Here is a 26,241-nt window from a genome sequence, read left to right as displayed (position 1 = left end):
GCAGAAACGAATCCAACTAGGATCCATGAGGATAAGGGTTTGATCCCTGGCCTGGCTCAGTGGGTCAGGGGTCCAGCATTGCCATGAGCTGTGGTGTAGGTCACAGATGTGGCTCAGGTCGTGTGTTGCTGTGGCTGTGGTGTAGGCTGGCAGCTGTAGCTCTGATTGGACCACTAGCCTGGGAGGAACTTCCATATGCCACGGGCACAGCCCTAGAAAGCAAAAAATAAAATAAAATAAAAATTCTGGAGTTCCCGTCTTGGTGCAGTGGAAACAAATCTGACTAGGAACCATGAGGTTGTGGGTTCGATCCCTGGCCTTGCTCAGTGGGTTAAGGATCTGGCGTTGCCTCGAGCTGTGGTGTGGGTTGCAGACGCGGCCCGGATTTGGAGTTGTGGCTCTGGTGTAGGCCAGCGGCTATAGCTCCGCTTGGATCCCTAGCCTGGGAACCTCCATATGCTGTGGGTGCAGCCCTAAAAAATAAATAAAATAAATAAATAAATAAATAAATAAATTCTAAGGAGAAATCAGTTTGGGCTTAAAATTCAGTAGTCCAGGAGTTCCCGTCGTGGTGCAGTGGTTAACGAATCCGACTAGGAACCATGAGCTTGCGGGTTCGGTCCCTGCCCTTGCTCAGTGGGTTAAGGATCCGGCGTTGCCATGAGCTGTGGTGTAGGTTGCAGACGCGGCTCGGATCCTGCGTTGCTGTGGCTCTGGCATAGGCCGGCGGCTGCAGCTCCGAATAGACCCCAAGCCTGGGAACCTCCATATGCCGCAGAAGCAGAAGCGGCCCAAAGAAATAGCAAAAAGACCAAAAAAAAAAAAAATTCAGTAGTCCATCAAAGTATCTTTTGAAGTTAACTGTAGGTAATGGTAACATCAGGCATGCAAGATTTCGCCAGTTTTCCTTCCCATGAAAGGATGCATGATGTAGAGTGAGAGTAGAAGTTAATAGGTAATATGTTTTTTAAAAAAATGAAAAGAACTCAAAGTAGTAATAATCTCTGTGCTATCTAGAAAAGTAGAGATCAGTAGTGAAAGAAACAGTAAAGAGATGAACTTGGTTGCCCTTGGGAAGCAGGTACCAGAAGAGAGGGGACTGCTATTTTTTTCCAAAGAAAGGCGGCAGGGGTGGGGGGGGCATTTAGAATTGTTAGGTTATTCAGCTCTGTGCTTAATTTCAATGAAATGAAATTTTTAAAAAGAAATGGAGTTTCCTGGTGGTCTAGCAGTTAAGGACTTGGTGTTGTCACTGCTGTGGCTCAGGTTACTGCCACAGCTTGGGTTCAGTCCCTGGCCTGGGAACTTCTATGACCAAAAAAAAAAAAAAAAAAGAATTAAAAAGCAAAAATAGAGAGTTCCCATTGTGTCACAGCAGAAATGAATCTGACTAGGAACCATGAGGTTGCGATTCGACCCTGGCCTTGCTCAGTGGGTTAAGGATCCAGCGTTGCCTTGAGCTGTGGTGTAGGTTGCAGATGTGGCTTGGATCCCCGCATTGCTGTGGCTCTGGTGTAGGCTGGCGGCTACAGCTCTGATTCGACCCCTAGCCTGGGAACCTCCAGGGCCGCAGGAGTGGCCCTGAAAAGCAAAAACAAACAAACAAAAAAACCTTGAAAAGTGGAGTAGCCCAGGATGGGCAGAGAAATGGTTTTCATTTTACTTTGGTGCTGTGGATCTTTCATTTTGACAATGCATAATGGAAAAATTGTTCAAATTTAATGTGAGCTCCTGAGCCCTTGAGTTTCCCAAGGCATTTCTGGTGCTCTGCATGCATTCGTTTGCAATAATAGCTCAGCTGTATTTGGATCTCTATTTCTTATAAGAACACTGGCAAGAAATTTAGGAAAAAATAGACAAGCATCATTCGTCTTCCACCGAAGAACCATGAGATAAGAGATCTATCTGGTGGGGGATTTCAGCGTTTTCTGGCGCACACAGAGAGGAAAATATGAAATACAGAAAATAAAAGGATCTGAAATCCCAGAACAGAAGACATAGTTTCAGTTGCTGCACCCTGAAACGAATTGCTTTTATTAGATCATTAATGTTTCATGATTTGGGGATATATTTGAATACTGTATGACTGTTTGACAATTTTATTGCCATGAAGATGCCTCACAGGATTTTTAAGAGCCACAAATGTATATTGGAATGGTTATAGTTTTGGGGCTACCGAATATACTAAATGGAATAGCTTCCTCTAATATACAGTGAGATTAGATCCATGTTTTGTTGTGTGATAATTTTTTTAAAAAGACACACTAAAGCTTTAAGAGAGACCAGAAATGAGGGAAGGCTTGACCCTACATTTTATATAAATACCACGAGTAGATAGTGAGTCACTTTAGGGCAAAGCGCAACTCTTGTTCCTCTTTAAATGCTCATGTCCAGCAGTTACTAGTATCCACTTATGTAATGGATATGAATTGAGTACCTACTATGCAAAAGGTCCTGGAGCTACATCAGTGAGCAAAATGGAGAGAAATCCTTGCCCCATGGAGCTTACATTCTAGAGGTGTTGGGAGCAGGGACTGAGACAGGGGCCAAATGAAAGGATTATGTCACATACATAGCAGCCTGCCAGATGGAGGTAGGTGCTATGAAGATAAACAACTCAGGAGAAATAGACAGGAGGCGTGGGGCAGAGAGCCGGCAGGGTGCAGCTTTAAAGAGGGTGGGTTGGGAGTTCCCGTCGTGGCCCAGTGGTTAACGAATCTGACTAGGAACCATGAGGTTGTGGGTTCGGTCCCTGCCCTTGCTCAGTGGGTTAAGGATCCAGCGTTGCCGTGAGCTGTGGTGTAGGTTGCAGACGCGGCTCGGATCCCGAGTTGCTGTGGCTCTGGCGTAGGCCGGTGGCTATAGCTCCGAATAGACCCCAAGCCTGGGAACCTCCATATGCCGAGGGAGCGGTCCAAGAAATAGCAAAAAGACAAAAAAAATGAATAAATAAAAAATAAAGAGGGTGAGTACATGACAGGCACACTGAAACGCCTGATGGAACGATTTCCTGATGAAACCGAATCTGCCCATCTGTCTGAGAACCTTGTCTGAACTCTTTTTTTTTTTTTTTGGTTGATTAGTAGGACTATCCTATTGGGCCATTTACGCCCCCTCCTTGGGAGTGAAGCAAAGACAGGAGCCTGAAAAGAACCAGGGTGAGGTTGCTTGAATAGCACAACCCCAGCGGGGGCAGAGTGATGGCATAAAGGAGGCTCAGATGCAGATCCCAGCTGCCCAGACCTGCTCTTACCATCCTGTTGGTCTTTGGCAAGGCCACCAAGCTCTTTGTGAAGTACAGAAGGTTCCCTATAATAACGGGAGGTTGTTTGCTTGTTTTTTGGTGGTTTTTTTTTTTTTTTTTTTTAATCCTTGATAGCCCAGAATGTCCAAAGCACAGGCTTTGAGAAATAAAAAAACCTTGTAACAATGTTTGATGTCAACACGATCAAGCTGTTCCTTATTTGGCCTCCTGCTTCCAGTAGCTAAGTGCCCGGGTTTCTTTGAAAGAATTCTATTTATACACGTCTCTAATACAGATCTAAGAAAGGGCTGGGAACCCTCAAAGTTAGTTTTTCAGTCTAACTCTCTTCCGTCGGAGCTCTTTCGGCCACTGACCAAAGTTAAGTTTTTCAATCATTCCCATACCCCTTCTCCAGTGGAACTTGATTTGGGGAAGTTGGTGATCCCTGGCCTCACTCAGTGGGTTAAGGATTTGGTGTTGCTGTGAGCTGTGGAGTATTTGGTTTTGATCTTCAGGGATGTTAAGCAGGGCCAACATATCAGAGCCCTCATCACGGGCCAAGGCCAGGTAGTCAGAAGGAATTCAGTACATTTTTTTTTTCTGTTAACCTCATACCTGTAGGCTTTTCTCTTTGCATCCTGCAAAGCCAGTATAGACATTTTTTATTATTTTTATCCACATCTGCACATTTCATGTGGATACCTGCAGATGATTCTGGTTTATCTGCAGACATATTTCTCCCTCCCTCTCTCTGCGCTCCCCCCCCTCCCCGCCGTTATCCTCTCCCTCCCTCCCTCCCTCTCTCTTTCTCTCCCTCCCTAATGACTTGCCCCCCTGAAACTGACTTCCATCCCTTGGTACCTTCCTCACCCTAGTAACACAATGAGATCCCTGGCTTTTGAGAGTACGCAGTGTTGACCCTGAAGTTTCCCCAGCTGTATTGGTGAAGACAAGAGTCCTTGGCTACTCTGCAGGCGCAATGCCCTTGACTGTCCCCCTGGCCCGTTGTTGTGCGGATGAGCTGTTGGAACGTGTGTGTAAACATCGCCCTGAGGGGCAAACTCAGGGCATCCTCCGTGCAGCGCCTGCTCCTTTTGAAGTGTCTGGTGATTGTACCATTGTCATGCCAGTTGGAGGAATCCTCTGGTTTACAATGGCACGGTTCTGAAGAGGCAGCTGATAAGACTTGGGACCCTGGTGTGAAACTGACCCTTTGAACTAGGAAGACTCTTTAAGATAAGCAAGCCTTGGAATTTTTATCACACTTTATTAGAGCTCTGAATGGAGCAGGTTAGCGTCGTTGCTAGGCAGGTAAATAAAGGTTTCTCAGGCTCTTTAGTAGAGGACACAGACTGGGACCCGGGCTCCTCTTTGACAGAGACCCACCTTCCAATTGCCTGTCATCATGAAGATCTTTGGGAAAACAGCAGGCATCTGGGGGGTCGGTGTGTTTACTCCTAACGAAACGATTGACTGTGGCAGGAATAAAAAACAGATGAAATCCAGTTAAAGACATTTTCAAGAAAATGTTATGCTCTCTGACTAAAAAATGATCTTGATTATTTTTCAGACCAAACGGTGTGAATTCTTTCTTAATAAAGGTCCTTGGTAGAACAGGAAATAGAAAAATTAGATACATGGTAATCGTGTTTTCATTGACATTTTACTATCCCCAGTGGTCCACATCTGGGAGAGTCTCATAAAATGAATGGCATTCATCCTTCAGCCATTCAGTCATTCAACCAACGTTTGTCTGTTGCGCCAGTGTGATGGATGGGCATCAGGCTTGTGCTCAGAGGCAGTGCTGAGCAAGGCGGCCTCAGTCTCCACCTGCACAAGGCTTCCCACCCAACAGAGACCTCAGGCATCATCACATAGACGATTAAAGCATGAACCGAACACGGCAGGGAAGTGGCAGGAGCTGGGGTGACATTCTTCTGAAGTCCTTTAGAACTTTATTCTGGGGTGCCCCTTACAGGAAGAATCTCATTTTCCTTTTGCAACATTTCTTTGAGCGTTTCTGCGTTTCATGTCTGAGTTTGCATTCCAGCTTTTCCTTCATGGTCGCCTAAATGCATCTCCGGATGGCTTCCCAAAATGGAATTTTCCGTTTCAGACTAAGGAGCTGCAGGTGAGATGGGGAATTTAGGATCCATGCCTGGGAACTTTCATTTGAAGTTTTGTACCTTCTAAACCCCAAAGAGACAAGAAGGGTCCATGTGGCTGCTCAGATGCTCAGGCCTATCACTCCACCCGGGCCTTCCCTGTAGGGAAGTGCGGGCAGAGGGTCTGCCTCATGCTACAGTGTGGCAACAAATGCTGAAAACCGCTTTTGGTTCAAGGGGTCCCTGTGTATACAGCTAACCTCCACTCCTAGTTTTTCTAGACTGAAGAAATTAGAGAATCATAAGATTTCACAGCCTCAGAGATCATCTACCATTTTGTTTGTTTGTTTGTTTGTTTTAGGATTGGTTGGTTTGTTTTTTGTATTTTGGGGGCCACACCTGTGGCATATGGAAGTTCTCAGGCTAGGGGTCGAATCAGAGCTGCAGCTGCCTGCCTACACCACAGCCCCAGCACCACAGGATCCGAGCTGCGTCTGCGACCTACACCACAACTCACAGCAACCCCAAATCCTTAACCCACTGAGGGAGGCCAGGGATCAAACCCGCATCCTCATGGATACCAGTCAGGTTCATTACCACTGAGCCACAGCGCGAACTCCTCATCTACCCTTTCGTGAATGAGCATCTGAGGCTTAGGTGGTAAACCTCTCCCAGCCGGTAACTGACGGAAGCAGAAGTACGGTGACAAGCCCTGCTCTCTGCTCCATCCCAGACTTGGAGTGGAGCACCTCACCCTCCAAGAACCCCCCATCACTCATTTTTCCTTTTCACTGCTTTTGGGCCCTCTCTGCCCATCTGTGTTTAAAGCCAGGCAGTCATGAGCTATTGGCCACATTTGATGTAACCCACACGTCTCTCCATATTGTTCTTTCTTTAAACAAACAACGCGATACTAATGCTACTCCTACTATAAGTCATAAATAAATAAAGCTCTCCAGGATAAAGCTGTTTATTCAGCAGTTCTTTATCAGTGAGGTCCACGGATGCATTTCTCACTGGGCCTGTGTTACATACTGAGGTATGAAACTATTGAGCCCAGACCGATAAAGGTGATCCAGAAAACTGCTGTAGGAATTTATTTATTTATTTATTTATTTATTTATTTATTTTTGTCTTTTTGCTATTTCTTTGGGCCGCTTCCGCAGCATATGGAGGTTCCCAGGCTAGGGGTTGAATCAGAGCTGTAGCCACCGGCCTACGCCAGAGCCACAGCAACGCGGGATCCGAGCCACGTCTGCAACCTACACCACAGCTCACGGCAACGCCGGATCGTTAATCCACTGAGCAAGGGCAGGGACCGAACCCGCAACCTCATGGTTCCTAGTCGGATTCGTTAACCACTGCACCACAACGGGAACTCCATGCTGTAGGAATTTACACATGTGTCACCACTTGCCTTCCCCCCCCCCCAAACAGGAGCTCATTTGTGGGACTTACATTGCACGTTATGATGAGGCCCACTGCAGTTCCAAGCCAGAAAAGTCCCTGGCCCAGGATGTTCTAACAGGAAAGTACGTTGTGCTAGGATTATTGCCATATGATAAAGTTCCTCATGCCCTTAAGCAGCCTGAGTGTGGAGGATCCTTTGTGCAAATACTCGGTCCAGGACAGACATTCCACCCCTCCCCCTTTCCTGCGCCCTCCCTCCTTCTTGGAGCCACTTTCTCCGGACTTGCATTTTCTGCTCTAACCGTTACAAAAGAAGGATTATTATCTTTTCATGATCTTTTCAAAAAAGGTAAAAGCAGTGTCCCCAGTCATTGAAATACATTTTCACTTATGTTTGTTGATACCGTGCACTTTTATAAAACCCCCACGTGACAAATCGATGGATTAATTCAGATAAGAGTGACGTGCTTGCATTTCATACCCTGATAAAAATCACACAGGAACAGGCGTTGTAATCCTATCCTACCCCATCCCCATCCTCAGATATGTATTTATCTTGTTCTCTGGCTAATGAGGAAAAATTAATCCTGTCAGGACTTTGATTCAGCCCCTTGAGGAGCTGATAGGTTGTCTGTCACATGACTAGCCAGAGTCATCTTGTTTCGCTGCATTAAATCGGCACAGATGCATGGGTTTTGGACACGTCTGTCTGCTTAGCGCAGTGCCCGCCTTCATTGATGGTATGATGGGGCTTTACTGGAGGTTAGTTCCTCCCGAAGAATCCTTCCTTACGGTAATACTCAGAGTGTTTGGAGGAAAAAAAATGCTTCCATGCAATCCAGCACACTGGAAGATTGAGCAAGAGAAAAGCTGGTGCAGGAAGAAAGGGAATATACTATAGCAGAGAAGAGTGAGGGAGACACGGTCGTGAACTGATAGACTCATTCGCTGTTGTCACTTTGGGACAGACAGCAAGTTGTGGGAAAGGGGAAGCCTTTTCTATCCTCTGCCAAGACAGTACTCGCCTAGTGAAATAGGTTGTTTAGTTCAAATGGGTTCAGACATACCATCCCAGCTTATGTCTATAAGGGTCATGTGCTTGATGAGTTTTTCGCCTTGGCTACACACCGTGATCTTCTTAGTATTTTTGGTAAATAATCCCCTGTCCCAGAAATGCTATGTGATCGGCTTGCTGTGTGTCCACATTCTGGGAAGCTGATGACCATCCGAACTCAGGGGACAGCAGCTGCCCAGCAGCCTTCGAGTTTCAGCAGTCTTCCCCAGCAGGACAGCAGTTAATTTTCATCCATGGGAGCAGCTCTTGCCTCAAGGGCATCATGGAAGCAGAGCGTTTGCATAGCAAACATGCTGCAATTGCAGAAACGGTGCATAATCAAAATCCAGCATTGCATTGTCCCCCAAATAATGGGTTTAAATATTAGCTATTAAAGGGCTTTAATTGCTAAATTTCTCATTTCATGCTTTTAAAAAAAAAAAAAAACCCGTTCTAACGTTCATGAGAAACCATAGTTTGCAAAGATTTTGTGGATTAAAACCTGTGCTGCAAGCCACGTCAAAAGAATAGTTTCGCCCAATAAAGTAAAAAGAAGTTACCTTTCACTTAAGAGAGCCATCTTAACAAAGGTGGGCTGGGTCCCTAAAATGACATTGATCCCTTCAGCACTTTTCATGAAGGAGATCTGAGGTTTACTCATCAACATACCTGCTTCAGGAGTTCCCGTCGTGACTCAGTGGTTGGCGAATCCGACTAGGAACCATGGGGTTGCGGGTTTGATCCCTGGCCTTGCTCAGTGGGTTGAGGATCCGGTGTTGCCGTGAGCTGTGGTGTAGGTTGCAGACGCGGCTTGGATCCCACGTTGCTGTGGCTCTGGCGTAGGCTGGCAGCTACAGCTCTGATTAGACCCCTAGCCTGGGAACCTCCATATGCCGCGGAAGCAGCCCTAGAAATGGGGGCAAAAAAAAAAATACCTGCTTCATAAACAGTACTGAAGACCTTGCATTGTCTGGTGGAATTTTGCTTTGACCAACTAGTCAGTGAGAACTTGATGTTGCTCTTCTTTGGCCTTCCACAAACTTACCATTGTCTCAGGAGAGCTAGTAACTGAAGTGAACAGACCACATGCATGGTTCCTAAACCCAGTTACACATTGCAGTTACCTGGGGAGACTCCAGGACATGCACATTTCCGGATCCTAACTCAGACTTACTGAATCACAGTCTATAAGGATATGGTTCAGCCTTTTATATATATTTTTAGGTTTTCCAGGTGATTCTTACACTGCCAGCCAGCTCAGCCTCAACTGCTGTTGGCTCCCCATTATTAGAGACAACTTGATAGCTATCCATAATATCTCATTGCAAGGACTCTTGCCCCATTCTACAAACAGAATATTAAAATCCACTTCACAGACATTTTTGCAGTATCTGTGCAAGACAAAACATTTCCACCTTCACTGGGCATTACTGTCTTGCAGCTCATAAAGCATCCATGCCCAAATCTGAATCCTCCTATCCACATGGATACATGGTGATGCCAGATTCCATGCCCAGACCTGGGAGGCACTGGTTTTTAACCTTACTGATCAAGAAGCTACAGAGTCCTGTCTGCAAGGAGAGAAGCACAAAGTGTTATCCAGAAAGAAAGAGACAGAAGCCTGGAGGAAAAAGGAATACTGTCTAGATTTCTCAGGGTTTCTCTTTCTGAGTCGCAGTCATTTTCGAAAGTCCACTGACATTCCTGCCCTGGGTTGCCCGAGACACCTCTCTATCCTTCCAGTAAATGACCCCACCCCACCCCTTTTTCCCTTAAATTCATCTGGTTTCTCTGACTTACCAAAAGTTGTAACTCACATAAACCTCATTATTTTCAACACAGCCCTGTGTGTGCTAGTTCCCGAATGTACTCTCCAAGCTGCGATGCCACCAAAAGGGAGAGGTGGCCCCTCTGTGGAATCAGTTCATAGTGACCCACATTCCATTCAGATTTTCTGCCCAAATGTGTTCATTTGGGAGGCAGGTATGCTTTTGTTCATCAGAGTAGTCGCCTTAAAGACCCTTGAATTATAACTGGGAGTTCCCTGGTGGTACAGCAGGTGAAGGATCCAGTGTTGTCACTGCAGCAGCTTGGGTTGCTACTGTGGTGCATGTCTGATCCCTGCCCCACATGCCATGGGTATAGCCACCAAAAAAAAAAAAAAAAAAGACCCTTGAATTATAACTAAGCAATTTTCCTGTCCTCTGCCCACCAAATTTCCCTGAACAAGAAGTTCCCTTTCCTGGCACCACTCCCAGGACTCCTGGTCCAGGAGAGCAGCCTCTGAGCTTCCTCTGGCTCTGTTCTCAGAAGACTGCACTCAACTTTTAATATCCCCTGCTTTTTAAGTACCTCGTTTTATGATATAGCTTTTCTTTGAAACTCATTCCCCCCCTTTTCAAAACCATCAACAGAATTGATACTCCAGTGCGATCATCATTTAGAACTTCTAAAATCCATATGTGAGTTTCATGAGGAGTGGGGTTTGGTGTGTATTTTTGCCCCAGATGCAAAATGTAAATTAGTTTGTCTCAAAACTCTTTGTCCCAAGCATCCCCTTTGCCACTTAATTAAATAACCAGAACCAACCCCCATCCCCGCTTTTGAATTACATGCCGATTGGTGATGGGAGGACCACAGGGAGGGGTTTGTGGACAGTGTAGGAACCTCAGACTTGACCTGGGTTTCATCCCTTTATTATACAAGATGAGTTAGGGAAGGAAGGAGGTGGGGGGGGGGGTGTAAATCAGAGATTCCCACAGCTTAGAAATTACCCCAGCAGCTGAGAATATTCTGATGAGAATTTATCCTGGGCATTCACATCTCCTATGACTGTAACACCCAGAAGAAAAATTAGCTTTCAGGAGTTCCCATCATGGTTCAGCAGTTAATGAACCCGACTAGTATCTGCGAGGACACGGGTTTGATCCCTGGCCTTGCTCAGTGGGTTAAGCATCCGGCGTTGCCATGAGCTGTGGTGTAGGCTGGCAGCTGTAGCTCCAATTCACCCCCTAGCCTGGGAACCTCCATATGCTGCAGGTGTGACCCCAAAAAAGACAAGAAAAAAGAAAACAAAATTAGCTTTCCAAATTTCTCTTACTGGTTTGGTTTGGTTTGGTTTGGATGGTGCTTTCCTTAAAACAGATATTGAAGGCCTTGATTATTGCCTTCATCGTTGTGTTTTATGTGAATGTGTTACATGGACGAGCTCTTAACAGACTGTCTCTCGTGACGGGTTTGTAAGGTCTGTGCTCTTTTTCTGGGGTTACTTCAGTTAAGATCTGTATTGTGATAGTCTCTTTGGGAGAATTCCAGAGATTTTAGTGTGTGTCTTAATTTCTTTACTACCTAGCCCTGCAAAGCATCCATCCCCTTGTGTACAGTGAATGTGAGGAAAGTCTGGACATGCTCATCCAGGGGGAGTCACTAAGCCCAGGACGTCCCTAGATAAGTAGCAGGTGTGAAGTGGTGTCAAAAGGCTCTTCGCTTTGACAGCTGAATTGAACCATAACATGTTTGAATAATTTATGCAAGTCTGTGGAAGCCCAGGTAGAGAAATCCTTACAGGTAATTGTGTGTGTGTGTGTGTGTCTCTTGTCTTTGGCCTAGGTGAAAATATTCAGATTGCCCCATAAATCAGAATGAATTTTATAAAGTATCATCCATGGTCTTAACATCTTCTGTTTGCCTCTAAATATAAGCAGAGCTTACCATAATCATATGCTTTAATTTATATTTTAAAATATTACAAGATGGTCGAGACTGAAGTTAAGAAACCTTTCAAACCTCTTTAATTTCAATGAACTGCTAAGTTCGCATACTCTTCTTGTAAATTGGATTTTTTCCTCCTCCTCAAAAAAAAAAAAAAAAAAAAAGCAACGCAACATGTGGCTTGGTATATTCCCGGCTCTTCTTAGCCTGTTTTGCATTAGGAGGTTATGGAAATCTAAGACTGAAAGCTCCATAAAGAAAACCTTACAGTGAAGGAAAGAAGTAGAGAAAAGAGACCTCTGAAACTTGGCCCTTTTTCCTCACCTGCCTTAAAAATACATTCCAGTATAAAATGTGGGTCTCTGATAGTTGGAAGAATAAAGGAGCAGAGAAGTGAGTATTTAAAAAAGAAAAAAATCATACCTGTGAAGTACCTTGGCTAAGTAGCCCCCAATTTCCCCCTTTAAGAACGAGCTAAACACAAAACCATCTAGGAAAAAAACAGAACCATAAATGTCAATTCATTCCCAAGCCATTCTGTAATGGTCAGTTCCTCCCCCACTCAAAACAAAAACTGCTGCAAGAATCTACCAGGGAGGAGCTCCCTTTGGGCCTCAGCGGTTAACAAGCCCTACTAGGATCCATGAGGAGGCGGGTTCAATCCCTGACCTCAGTAGTGGGCTAAGGATCCAGCGTTGCTGTGAACTATGGTGTAGGCCCCTAGCCTAGGAACTTCCATATGCTTCGGGTGTGGCCCTAAAAAAAAAGACTCTACCCAGGGAGGCTCATAGCTGCCATGAATGCAGCATGGCAGGCCTCGGGCAGGAACATGGCAGAGGCCCCCAGCTCTCTTCTTCCTAGTTCATCCCAGCATTGTTAATGGTGACAGTGAATATTTGCCTTATACTGTTAAAATGTGTGGTCTAGTAAGCATACTAGTGGTCATTTTGAATTTTTTCTCCTAATATTTCCACTACAAATTAAATGTGTTATTACACAAAATCAGCATTAGAATGCCTAGGGGTTGCTGTTACAGGCTTTCAGTGGTCCCAAATATTTGTGTGTGGGAACATATTTATTCTCCCTAAGAACTCTCTTAGCCAGGGCATGAGAAACATTTTTCTGTAGAGTGACAAGCATTTTTGCCTAATTGTGTCACACACACACACACACACACACACACAAATTGTTGCACGTCATGAAAGATGTTCTTAGGATTCAGTTGCATGTTCAGGAAAGTCATTGTAAGGATTTTCAGAAAGACAAGAAGATGATCAGAAATGTTGCCTGGGCAGGAATGGGCCCTCCGCTGTTATCTTTTGAATGGTGGCTCTGTTTGAAGAGGTTATCTAACCATGGGATTGGATTCTTTAAAAAAAAAAAAAAAAATCTTTTGACTCTTTAGATCCTAAAAGCATGATATGTCATAAATCTCTTTTTCTAAGGATACTTTCAGTCTTCACTAAATTGCTCCCGCCTCCCAAACATACTTTTCCAAAAGGTGGGGAGAAAAGCATTTCAGAGATTCCTGGAATCTTGTTAGACTATATTGAAAGAGAAGCTAAAAACTTCAGAAACAATTGATAATGGAAATGTGGTTTGGTCTGTTACGCAAACAGCAATGCAGTCAGCAGCCCTAAAATGGAACGAGAGTTTGTATTAAGTAAAAAATGTGTGCCCTTCAGTAAGAAGCAGATTGTTTTTACAAGCCTGGGTGGTATTATATGAGTCTTAGTGGCTCCCTATTATTTGAACTCATCTGCAACAAATTTTTGTTGGGGGACACGTTGGCAATTAGAATTGCCAGGAAAGGCTGTCGGAGAGATTATTCATTCTATTGTCTTTTTTTTTTTTTTTCCCCATTTGCAACTGAACTGAAAGACCTTAGTAAAATAATAATAAGACATTATGGTCCTGGGAGTTGGGCTGTAACTGGTTTTGTCTGACAGGTTTATGAATGGCTGTGTTATTACTTCAGTGCCTTTTCGCTGTCAGGATGTCATGTGAGATGCGTTCAGTAGAATAGGTTATGCCAAGCTATACACCGAAGTGTCCTCATGGTTTGCCCTTTGTTCATCATGATCTGCCTTTAAGTTGAAGAGCTGGTGGTTGGGCTTCTGAACCCATCCAAGAGTGGTACCCTTATTTGAGTGAGCGCTTAGTACGCCCTGATACTGTCATGACTAAGAGTTGCAACAGAGCAGCTATTATATACATGAGCTGCACATGCAAGCCAGTTTTGTTGTATTTGGACAATAAAATGATTTTGTATCGAGAGAAATGAAAATGTGGTGCAGTGAACTGCTTCAAGAAGCTCAGAGCCTCGTTTGTCTGAGGAGCCTTGGGATTGAGGGCTGCGGGGGAGCCCCCTTTGAGCTGCACACATTTTTTTTTGTTGTTGTTGTTGTTGTTGCTATTTCTTGGGCTGCTCCCTCGGCATATGGAGGTTCCCAGGCTAGGGGTCGAATCGGAGCTGTAGCCACCGGCCTACCCCAGAGCCACAGCAACGTGGGATCCAAGCCACGTCTGCAACCTACACCACAGCTCACAGCAACACCGGATCGTTAACCCACTGAGCAAGGGCAGGGACCGACCCCGCAACCTCATGGTTCCTAGTCGGATTCGTTAACCACTGCGCCACGACGAGAACTCCTGAGCTGCACACATTTTGATCCTAGAGGTCCGCCAAGCCAGTGGGGTTGTCACTGGGACCTCTCCGTGAGACTGACAGTCACGTCTTCATTTCCAGCTGAAATCGTACAGCATGAAACTTGTAGAGTTGTTCTTCCAACTTTCTGGTGACGTTGCTGAGGGACAAGTTGGGGAAAGCAAAGCATTTTATTTTGCTATTTGTAAGAAGCTGGGCGTTGAAAGCAAATAACAGTGGTTTCAGACTCTAGGCTTCGATCTCAGACTTGGTGTGGAATCTAGCCTCTTGCACTAATTAGCTGATGATGAGATGACTGAGCAACATACTTTTCTCATTTGTAAAATGAGGAATATAAGATCTACCTGACCATGTTGTTAGAAGTGTTTTTTTAGAGCCGCACCCATGGCATATGCAAGTTCCTGGGCCAGGGATCGAACCCTCACCTCTGCAGTGGCCTGGGCTGCTGTAGTCAGATTCCCTAGCCCACGGTGCCACACTGGGAACTCCTACAAGGATTTTTTTTTTTTTTTTAGTGTACAAGATTTGGCACAAGGCCCAGCATACAAGTACTTCATAAGTTATAGCTGCTTGATGATGATGATAATAATAATAATAAAACAGGTTCACTTGGCATCGTTATGTTCTTAGTATATCACCAAAAAAGATGCAGTAACATCGTACTCTATGTCCAGAATGAGGCTCAATTCTAATACATACTTGACCCCTCATTCTGTACTGATCCCGTCTCTGTCTTGAGGTCATGGAATATTCACTGAAACGAAGGCCCTGTACCCGGTACCCAACGGACTGCTAGGAGGCAGGGCTCCCCTTCCCCAGAGGGCACCACGGATGTTTGTAGCCTCCAGATCCACCCAGACCACGCTTTGAACTTCCTCCCCATGCTTATCATCAGACGATGTTATGGCATTTTGTTTGGGAAAGCTCTTTGCAGGAACTAGAAACACCAGAAGGTCTCTTTCGCCAACATACATCTCTTCCACTCATTAATATTAACCAAAACAGTGACTAGGGCACTTCCTTACTGGTTCAGCTGCTGAGTGGACCGACCTTATCGGTGCAGCCTCTGAGTTATCCCAAAGCTCTGTGCGCACGTAGGAAGAGAAGTGCAGCACTTCAGTTCACAGAGTTTCTAATTGACAAAGCGCAGGGATATGGACGGAGGGACTGGCCTAGATAAGACGGGAGTCTTGGGACCGATGGAGGGCCTTGGAGCAATGGAAGCGCAGCCTAGACTCCTTTGGTCTTAGGGGGCCTTGGGGAACATTTCCCAGATCCATCCCATGTCAGGTCCAACAGCAAGCATTAGCCAGGCACATACAAGCGAGTGACTAGACAGTCGCAAGTAGAGGAAACAGCAGGGTTAGGCAGAGAGTCAGAGAACACGTGCTGTGCTTGGAAGCCACCAGTTCCGGAGCCCAAGGTGAGGGACAAGGGTTAGAGAGGGAGCTGGAGGGATCGATAGGGGTGGAAGTAGAGGGCCTCAATTTATCCCATGGAGGTGTCAGAGGAGCTAAAGAAGGAATTTTTTTTTTTTTAAGTTTTTATTTATTTATTTATTTATTTATTTATTTATTTTTTTTGTCTTTCTGCCATTTCTTGGGCCACTCCCCCGGCATATGGAGGTTCCCAGGCTAGGGGTCCATTTGGAGCTGTAGTCACCGGCCTACGCCAGAGCCACAGCAACGCTGGATCCGAGCCTCGTCTGCGACCTACACCACAGCTCACGGCAACGCTGTATCCTTAACCCACTGAGCAAGGGCAGGGACCGAACCCGCGACCTCATGGTTCCTAGTCAGATTCGTTAACCACTGCGCCACGACGGGAACTCCAAAGAAGGAATTTTAAAGCAGGAGCCTGACATAGACTTGTGGTCAGTGAAGTGAAGGGGAATGGGTACCGGGGAGAGGAGACCTGGGATGATGCTAGGCTGCTGTGGATCCCAGGGTGGGGAAGGGGCAGGAGAGGGATACAGATCAATAGAGAAAACTGAAAAGATGCAGGATCTGTTAAGCGAGGGAGGGCAGGCAAGAAGGAGGGCACCTATGATGATCTGGTGTCTGGCTCACTGGGAGCACTGGTGGTTCCCTACACAGCCTGGGAATATAGGAGGAAGGAGGCTGTTGGTCTGGAGGTGGGTGGAGCGCATGGTTTAGCAGTTCGAGCTTTCTAAAGAGATTTCATTTCAGCCAGTTGGTTTCAGTTCATATCCAATCTTTTCGTCTGTATGTTTGCTTTTTAGGGCTGAACCTGAGGCATATGGGGGTTCCCAGGCTAGGGATCAAATTGGAGCTGCAGCTGCCAGACTAAGCCACAGCCACAGCAACATGGGATCCGAGCCACATCTGCGACCTACACCACAGCTCACGGCAACGCTGCCAGATCCTGAGCCCACTGAGCGAGGCCAGGGATGGAACCCATGTCCTCATGGATGCTGGTCAGGTTTGTTACCACTGAGTCAGGACGGGAACTCTGATATCCAGTTTTATATGCCACAAAGAAAAAGTGACTTCAGTGATACTTTTGATCAGATTCCTTTAAATATTACAATTGGAAAACCAAAGCCTAAATTTATTGACTCGCTTTTTTTTTTTTTTATCCAAAAAAACCAAATCAGTGCATTGATAATTGAGAGTGTTTAACAACATCTGAGTCACGGTCTGTGGTCAGTCAGATGTGACCCATAAAATTATTCACAAATCACCACTGAGAATCCTCTTCTATCTGGCAACGTACCTAACAGTCCTGTGTATCTAAACCCATACAAAAACAAGCAAGAGCCCTGCCCTTAGCCCCGCTACAATTCAATGCAAATGCGATGCTAAAGAGCCTCAAGCTCCAAGCAGAAAGCAGAAAGGAAATATTAAAAGTAACTTGCATCAAAAGACCTTTATTACGCAATTCAAGCCAACAGAACAATTTGAATGCTAAGGCTAGAATTCTGGCACAGTCCAATTAAAATTTGTAAGCCAGTCCCTACTGCAAAATCACCTTATTTAAATTCCCACAGTTGCAGAAAGGACCTTGGGATCTTAGATAAGATAAAGAAAGGTTATGGAAAGCTTTGCTGACCTTTTTCTTTTTTTGGCAAGAGGCTGCTTGAAATAACTTTTTGCTGACACCTCCGCAGGAACGCTCTGGGTAGTTATTGTCCATGGTAACAGGGTTAAAGCTGGCCCGCCTCGGCTGGCCTGGATTTTGCCTCGTGGAGAATCCACCACCTTAGGTCGTGGAGAGTTTAAAGAGCCTTGAGAAAATACACAGGTGAGCAAAATAGCTTTGAGCATGTAGTTCATGAAGTGAAACAGCAAATATTTTGTAATTTTAAAATTTAAGACACCGCCCCACTTATGTTTTGAGATTTTTGCGCAAAACCCTAACTGCAGGCTGTAGACCCCACGTTAACATACTACCTTTCCTCTTCATCCCTGCAGCGGGGCTTGCTTGGGCAGTTCTTCTGTATAGACGATCTTCCAACCCGAAGGTCTTGAGCCTGTTTCCTTCATAATGATGGACCCTGAGCTCTTGAAGGATGCTGGTCCTATGTGTTAAGGGAGGATGGAGGATATGGGGGCTGTGCTGCAAGGGTTCTGTGGCGGATGCCATGCCATGGCATCGGATGGAGGATGCCAGTGCTATATTTTAAGGGTGAATTTCCACAGAAAGATAAAGTTTGAGCTTTTTCAGTGTAAACACTGGAGTGTCTGTTGTGGCTCAGCCATAATGAAGCCGACTAGTAGTATCCATGAGGATGTGGGCTCCATCCCTGGCCTCGCTCAGTGGGCTAAGGATCTGGCGTTGCTGTGAGTTGTGGTGTAGGTCGCAGATGCGGCACAGATCCCATGTTGCTGTGGCTGTGGTGTAGGCCGGTGGCTACAGCTCCGATTTGACCCCTAGCCTGGGAACCTCCATGTGCTGCGGGTACAGCCCGACAAAGACTGAAAAAAAAAAAATTAAATACTTGGAGTTACTTCGAGTTTGTCTCCCTCAGGCACTGGGAATTATCCACAGTTTTGGAGTTCCCGTTGTTGCTCAGTGGGATAAGAACCTGACCTAGTGCTGGTGAGGATGTGGGTTGGATCCCTGGCCTTACTCAGTGGGTTAAACATCTGGCATTGCCATGAGCTGTGGCCTAGGCTACACATGGGGCTCGATCCTGGGTTGCAGAGCCTGTGGTGGAGAACACAGCTGTGACTCTGATTCGGCCCCTAGCCTGGGAACTTCCTCATGCCACTGGTGTGGCTGTAAAAAGAAAAAAAGGTTAAAATATATATATATATAGCCACAGTTTCAAGCTGGAGCTCACATCAGGGCCAACCGTTCAAGTAAACTGTGGGAAGGAGGACTCCTTCAGAAATGTCAGCCCCCATCTGCCACCCTCCCATCCTCACCATCCATCCTGCGCCACCACAGTCCAGGCTCTTTGCCCTCATACACACTGTCTCGTGTTTGCTGCCACTGACTCCTGGAGCAACTTCTGGGCACATCCCATCTGGTTTCCCTTTGCTGTGCTCTCTGCGTTCCCTCTAATGAGGGCAGAGATACGGTCCTGCCACTCTTCTAGGGCTCCCCGTAGAGCCTGGAATAGCTGAGCATCTTGGCAGCGCTGCCTGCGTAGCCATTCCCAGCCTGGTCCTGCCTTCCGCCTGTGCTCCTGTCTTCCCATCGCATCACCTGGGGTTTAGTAAGGGCTGCACACTCCGTGGGCCGTCAAGCTTTAACTGCCTCAAGCCGGGCCCTGGTTGCTACCCCCACCCCCCACCCCTTCCACAGTCCCACTCCCTCAACTGCCCCATCAACTCCTTTGACTCCTTAAAGGCCCAGCTCACATGTCACCCCACCTTCCACGATTCTCCCCTTCTAACCAGAACTGATAGACCAGTGCTTCCTCCTAGTCCCTTGCTAGAATTTTCACCACGCCTCAGCCGTAGTGTAATCACAGCCTAGCGGAGTGTAGCATGTATTTTGGAGAATTAGACCAGTTGTGTATTTTCCTCCCTCATCTTGGATGTTTTTCGGGGCTTTCTGTTTTATGAATAGAATGTGAAATTTAAACCTGAAGTCCTAAGGGGAGGGTCTAGGTCTAAGAGTGCTGCCCCTCACCACGTATCTTTGGATTCAGCTAAAGAACACATCAGTAGCTCAGTGGATGGAGGCATCGGCCAGGGCTGCTCTGGTTCCATAGTGTCTGGCTCCAGGGCCGTGTGCGACTGGTGCCATCCTGTTCCCCAAGTGTTATAAATAATGCAGCAGAGATTTGACCCTTGAAGTTTGTGACTGAAACGAAGATAGCGGGGCGAGGAATTATCTATTTATGTATCTTCCCAGGTCAACTTACATCAAGAAAGTCGCTTTCTGCTTCCAAGCTTTTCTTCCTTGTATTAATATTGTAGGATATTGTCTTTATCGTTTCTTCAACCATGTATAGAAGTTGTAGATGATCATTATGAAAAGAAAAAGGTTACAGGGAGTTCCCTTCATAGCTCGGTGGTTAACAAACCTGACTAGGATCCATGAGGATGCAGGTTCAATCCCTGGCCTTGCTCAGTGGGTTAAGGATCCAGCGTTGCCATGAGCTGTGGTGTAGGTCGCAGACACCGCTCGGATCTGGCGTGGCTGTGGCTGTGGCTGTGGCTGGCAGCTACAGCTCTGATTGGACCCCTAGCCTGGGAGCCTCCCTGTGCCACGGAGGCAGCCCTAAAAAGGAAAAAAAAAAAAAAAGAGACAGGAAAAGAAAGAAAGGTTATAAATAATGTGAAAGTACAAAAATACATCAATTTTAGGAATATACAGTTGGCCCTTGAACAACACAGATTTGAAGTGTGCAGGTGCATGTCTGCTGGGATGTTTCTCAGCTGTAAATGCTACAGTTCTGTGCTGTGGTTGATGGAATCCGCAGATACAGAGGAATTAAAGGAATAGAAGGAAGAGAGGGCTGGCTACAAGTTAGACTTGGATTTACCCCTATGGAGCTCAGGGGGTCAACTGTTAATTCAAAAGTGATAGTCTCCTATCATCTGCCCTCCCCTAGAGATCATATGAATGGTTTGGTATTTATATTCCTCTAAATAGTGGTGCTGTGCATATACCAGCCCATGTATGTTTAGTTATAACTGTGTGATCATACTATGTAAGGGGAATTGCATCTGAATATTATCTTGGACATCTTTCCGTGTACAGACCTCTCAATATTTACTGGGAGATTTAGTCTTCATTTCCTAACATTCTGGCAGTTTTTCAGCAATGAGATTTTTAAGTACGTTTGTGTGAACTCACTGATATACACAAGCGTTGAGAAAGTTGAAGAACTTAAGGTAAAGGGCCTGAATACTAGTTTAATTATCTGTCCATGGAAAGTAACAAGCCGAGAGTGGTGGGTGGGGTGTTCACAGATGGTCCCCTGTTTATACTAGAAGTTATAATCCTGAGCCAGAGTCAAATGAAAGGCCCTTACCCCCCCCCCCATTCTCCCACTCAGCCTGGGCTGTAGACTCCAGACACTACCTGGTGTTAGGGTCACACCCAACTAGCAAATGCTAAGAGACTCAAGAGTATTGGAGCCTGGTGGGGCCTCTGGGAGCATCAGGTTTGGGATGGAGGAACCTGAGGTCCCGCTGGAAGAGAGGGTTTGGGGAAGTCGCCATGGGAGGGGTTTGGGGAGAAAGTCACCTGGACTTCAGCAGAGCAGGTTTACTTTCATCTGTTTCTATATTAAGATTCCTTTTTTAGTTGAAAAGTGGCCTGTGTTCCCTCCTCAAAAGTTCTAACCATGGACCTAGCCCAAAATCTGGCATTTTCCGAAATGCAAAAAGACCTGAATACCTTAGAGAAGTGATTTATCCCAGTGTCGCAGAGCTAGTAATTGACAGAAAATCGACTTTGAAGCCTCCTAATTCCCAACCCAGTGCATGCGGGTACTTTGCAGGGAGGATTTACCTCACTCACAGAGGCTCTAGGAGTTGGGGGAGGGACCAGATGGCTAGGAGGCCTGGAGCAGTACCTCTGAAGAGGGACTGGGTGTAGAAAATGTTAACGAACCAGTGCTCTCTAATCACATTGCTTTAAATATAATCAAAGGGGGAAAGAGAGTAATTGGAGGCCTAGAGAGACTTGCAACCTATTATGAAACACCATCAAGCCTGTTAAATCTTTGCCGGGCTGATATCTGCCTACGAGCCCTGCCCTGGGTGTGCTCCAGACTCAGTGAATGGTCCAGGATGTGTAAATGTTCAGTGACCTGCCAGGATGTGCTGCCCAATCAGAGATGCAACACAAATGTTTAAAATGAACAATGAAGTAAAAGAGTTTACATAAGCTTGTAGGGGTAACCAACAGGGTAACAAGCACGAAGAATTACGGTCCTTCCTGGTTATTCTTCTGGATCTGGCTTTTCTTTTCTGGATAAGAAATAGGACCCTACAGGTTGTCAGCTCTAACATTATTTGAGTTTGTGATTCTTTTTTTAAGCCATTTTATTCTCAAGAGTCAGAAAAACCAAACTGCGGTCCTGAAGACTAAAACTGTCACCCTGCTTACTTAACATTCCATATGCCAACTGCCCCCCCCCCCATTTAGTGAGTGAAATGTCACTTGATGAATTTTAGAGCCCTTGATCTCTCTTTTCTATTCAGAAACTTAAAGATGTCCAAATCCTTCTAAATGTCTGAGACCAAGAGCAAAACTAGAAACTCAAAACCAAAACGCGGGTCTGTTGTACAAATGAAAAAAAAAACAGAGGTAAGGAGCAGAAAAGACCTCAAGGTCACCACGTACCAATCACAGGAGAACCAAGGAATAGAACCCAGGCGCGCTTTTATATTCTGTACTTATCTCTTTCTTCCAGACCCAGAAAAGTTGGCTGGCATTTGACAACCAAAGGGCTTCCTCTTTATTTCTCTGCCCCTGGCATTTTTCTATCATAGTCTCCTCCATTAGGACACTGGAGTTGAGTTGAGTTTTAGGTTAGGACCATTTACTTGTATGGGTGTGATGTAGTGACAGTCCAAAAATCATTCATTCATTGAACGCTTGTTTATGGAACTTGACTCGCTAAGTGCCAGGCATGATTCGAGGTGCTGAGAATACAGTAAGGAACCCCCAAAGCCCCCACCTTCTAGGAGAGAAGAAAGCAACCATGAACAAATATGCATACTGTCAAGCGAAGCTAAGTGATGTGGAGATGGCAGCACAACTAAGAGGGAGGGGGGATGTTTGGGATGGGCAGTTAGAAAAGGCCTCTGTGAGTGAGAGGACAGAGACGGAGATAGGGAGAGAACCGAGTCCTGTGAATTTCGGGGCTTCCTCTCTCAGCCTCCCAGAGAAAGTGTGATCTGCAAGCAATGAATATTCCACCTGGCTGAAACAAAAGGATGCTGGTTGGGGGCCTTGCTCCCCATCCTGCATAAGTTCACCCTTGACCATAACAATGCCTTTCAGACCAGACTAAAGTCTGTTGCATTCAGATTGATTGAACTTTAGTGGGAAGCTTTTACCTCCAAACTGCTTCATCACTGAAAACACTTACAATAGGCAATAAAGCTGACAGTACCTGTTGAAAATGTAACAAACAGTATTTACAAGTAACTGTGTGAGAGGAAGCACATTTACAATGGCTGTCATTTAATACTGGTGAGTGTTGCTAAGGCTGGCAGTTGGGAGGGTTCTGTGGCCTTGGCTAATGTGTAGCTCTCCATTAAAAGCCTTTTCAAAATGGATGCACCTGGCATCGAGCACTGGCCTGCCGGTAGTCCTTTTATTATAATGAAATGATAGTTCAGGGTTTGATTTAAATCAGTAATGGGCTGCACACTATCAGGTGACAACTTCTCTGAGAAAGGCCAAGCGGAATGAAATAGGAAAAGGGAAATCTGACTTAGGTGTTCATGGTTAATTTCATAGCTCCACAGAGGAAAGTGGTCACCTTTGAAATCCACCCCCCTCCCCAAATCCCCAGGCCACCTGAAGGCTAGAGAGCTCCGCATTAGAACTGTTTAGGAACCGTCTTCAGGACAGAATGGAGATTTGCCAGCAGAATCTATTTAAATCACAAATCCTGTTGTCTAAATCAGTGTTCCAAGCTAGTCTACCAGCCAAGCCATGCCCTTTTTTTTTTCTTTTTCTTTTTCTTTTTTTTTTTTTTTTGTCTCTGCCACTTTAAAAAGTAACTTCTCAACTGCTTTGCTTTGCAGCAGAGATAACAGAAATTGGCCACAGAGTTACTTGGGCAGAGTTATTTATGGCAACTTGTTTGTGTATTTTTAAATCAGTTACAATGGGCTATTGTTCATTTGTATACTGTTCATATATGTTGCAAATCCTCATGGAATAAGAATTCCTTAAGGAATCCTCATGGTATAAGAATTTTTTTCTAACCTAAAAAAGGTGGGATACCTCAGGAATTCAGTGACCATTTTAAGTTTCTTTTACTTACTAAGCACCTTATACACTGATAAAGCTTTTATTAAATATTGCACTGTTTATTTTGGCATTTTATCACCTTGTGATGAGGCTAAGGTGGAAATTAAAATTTGTAGTTCCAAAGAGATTCAGACCTCTGCTGGAGATCATCAGTCTGTCCTTTCTCTCTGGGCTAGCTTTCTCGCTTTTGCTTCTCTTCATCCTTTCTGTAGACAACCAAAGCCAAACTTCACTCTTAGTGTACCTAGATACAGCTCAGAAACAAGATTAGCCTTGAGTGTGAGCATAGCTCTGATGTTTGAATAATGATACTCACTTAACCTATTTATAAAAACTCTTATTCGTGTACTTAAGTGTATCCTGTGACTCGGTTCCTTTTCTTTTGCTGTTGTTTACTGATAAAAATAAATCTCCTGCGCTAAGCAGTAGGAATCTCTCCGAAATGCAAGACAGGTCCTAAGAGGAGAATTCATATGTTAATGAGCCCTTCCAAGTGAGAACTTGGTTAAACGTGCCATTTGCTGACATCATTGTTATGGGCAGAGTGAAGATGATTTCTTTAAGAGGTGGCCTTGCATATGCTCCCAGCGTTTTGTGGCCCGCGCGTGCACCTGCGGGAGGGGGACCTTTACATAAGCCTCCTGGGGTGTTCGCAGCTAGCTGCTCCATTCTCTAGGGCTCCTGGGAATGAAGCCGGCTGACCGAGGTAAGTGCTCGAGCCACAAAGCTGGCCAACTTTTCGAGGAACTGCGTGCGCGCGGGACCCCGTGGAGACCTGCCAGGGGCACGGTCAGCAGTGACAGTTCCTGGAAAGCGGGTGGCAGCGAGATCAGGTCGGGCGGGCGTCTCCTGCGGACCGGAGCCCGGAGCCGAGCAGGGCGGGGATCGCAAGCGGAGCCGCCAGTCGGCAGCGCTCCGAGGTGGGTGGGACCGTCAGGAAGCGAAATGGTTACTTTTTCTTTAAATGAGGACTCTGGTTTCTTTTGAAGATCGCCGGCCCCGGGGCAGGCTCCCGACTCAGAGGGGAGACGTGTTTTGTTTTTTTTTTCCTCTGCGTAGTGGAAGATCCTGGAGAGACCCAGTGCTGGGGCGTGGGGGATGCGGTGGCTTGGGCGAGGCTCCTCCAACCCGGGGAAGCAGAGTCGGCGACGCCAGCGGGGACAGAGGGTCTCCGGGGAGTTGGAGGACTTTCTGCCCGCCCCGCCTCGGCTGGTTAGCTGCAGCTGCGGGTGAGAATCGCCGCGTTGCACCGAAAGGGGGCTCGCGGAGGACCGGTCCGTGGAGAGCGCGTCACTGTGGGGCGGTGGCGACCCCTTGCCCGCCGGGCGGGGCCTGCACTGCACCGCGACGGGCCCCCCACCCCCCGAGCTGGCTGCCCCCGCCCCTCGGTCCCGCCCCGCTAGGGTCTCCTCCGGAAATGGGTGGGCGCGGGTGACCCGCAGGGCATCCAGCCCTGTTTTCCTCCGGGAGCCACCCGCGCCGGGCCACCAGCCTCGGCCGATCGCAGAGAGGCGGGCGGCGAGTGCGCTCCAAGGGCTCCAAGGAGGGGCTGCAGGCCGCTTTCGTCCCCGCTGTCCGCGGCCGCAGGTGGGGAGCTGCGGTCTGGGAACCGGAGTTCGATGGCAGCCGGGCGGCGGGGGCTGAACGCTGAGGTTGCGGGGAGGGCTTGGCGTCGGAAGCTGGGGTAGACGCGTGGATCCGCGGCCACGCGGTGCCGCCGTCCAGCAGGGGGGCAAATGCCGTCCCGTGGAGGTGACGCTGTACCGTGAGCGGCGCCAGGCTCCTCTGGAGGTGGGTGAGGGGGGTCTGGAAGGCTCCGGGGGTCGGGGGGCTGCCGGCGCAGAGGAGGGCTTCGGTCTCCGATGCTGGGTCTGGCGCTCGGCGTCTGGGTGCGGGAGGCCGCGGGGGCAGAGGAGCCGAGGCCAGAGTCCGACCTGCTGCCCGGGCGCCCCCTTGCGGCCCGAGTGTCCAGCGCGGCGTGGAGGGTGGGCGCGCGGGGGCGCGGGCGCGGCCCCGGAGCATCTTGCGGATGCGGCCCAGGAGGAGCCGGCGGACCCCGCCGCGGTCACCCACGGCGCATATCCAAGTAGCCCGCGGGATTTGCCCCAAGGACGGTGACTTCCTTTTCTCCGGTTCCCCTCCCGCGACCTTTTTAAAAAGCTCGGGTTTTCACATTAGTCCGTGTCAGTATAAGCCAGGCTATGTGTGGAATTTGTTTTTACAACTCGAGTCTTGTGACTTCTCAAACACTTTCTTGAAGTGTTTTCTCTGGAAACTTGTTTCAAATGAGGGCTGTAAGCTTCACAAAGAGGAGTGTTGTTCGGGAGCCAACAGGTGACGGGGTGAAACCTGAGTCTGTGTGTACATTGGAGTCAAGTCTGGCTGCCGTTTCCTTGGGCCGCCGTTGAAAATAGAAATTCAGAAAATCAATAGGAGGCTTGAACACGATTTGGAGAAAATATCTGCGCCCTGCCCCGCCCCGCATTATGGAAAATAGTAAGTTCCTTAGTGCCTCGCGTGGCCCGCCTCACATCATGGGCATGCGTTTCGGATTTTGTCTTTACGGCTAGGGTTGCCGCCAAATACCCAGACCCGCAAAGCGCCGCTCTGGCACAGGACCCCGCTTTGTCAT

At 46.9% G+C, this 26,241-nt stretch overlaps 1 protein-coding gene across 4 annotated transcripts in view; it reads left to right on the top strand.

Annotated features, from left to right (window-relative positions):
• Positions 1-26,241, top strand: part of PRICKLE1 (prickle planar cell polarity protein 1) — a 120,980-nt gene that overhangs the window by 73,458 nt on the left and 21,281 nt on the right. For 2 of the 4 annotated variants that reach the window (XM_047788001.1, XM_047788000.1), the window contains exon 1: positions 24,559-24,838. The exons of the other annotated variants lie outside the window; for them this stretch is intronic. In XM_047788001.1, coding sequence (XP_047643957.1) covers positions 24,574-24,838 — 265 coding nt within the window. In that variant the 5' untranslated portion in view covers positions 24,559-24,573. Of the gene's footprint in view, positions 1-24,558; positions 24,839-26,241 lie in introns of those variants that run through there. 4 annotated transcript variants of the gene reach the window in all.

The sequence above is a fragment of the Phacochoerus africanus genome, chromosome 7, assembly GCF_016906955.1.
Source record: "Phacochoerus africanus isolate WHEZ1 chromosome 7, ROS_Pafr_v1, whole genome shotgun sequence".
In the NCBI taxonomy this organism is placed as follows: domain Eukaryota; kingdom Metazoa; phylum Chordata; class Mammalia; order Artiodactyla; family Suidae; genus Phacochoerus; species Phacochoerus africanus.
The sequence above is the reverse complement of the archived record's forward strand: the minus strand, read 5'-3'. Positions and strand labels throughout refer to the sequence as shown.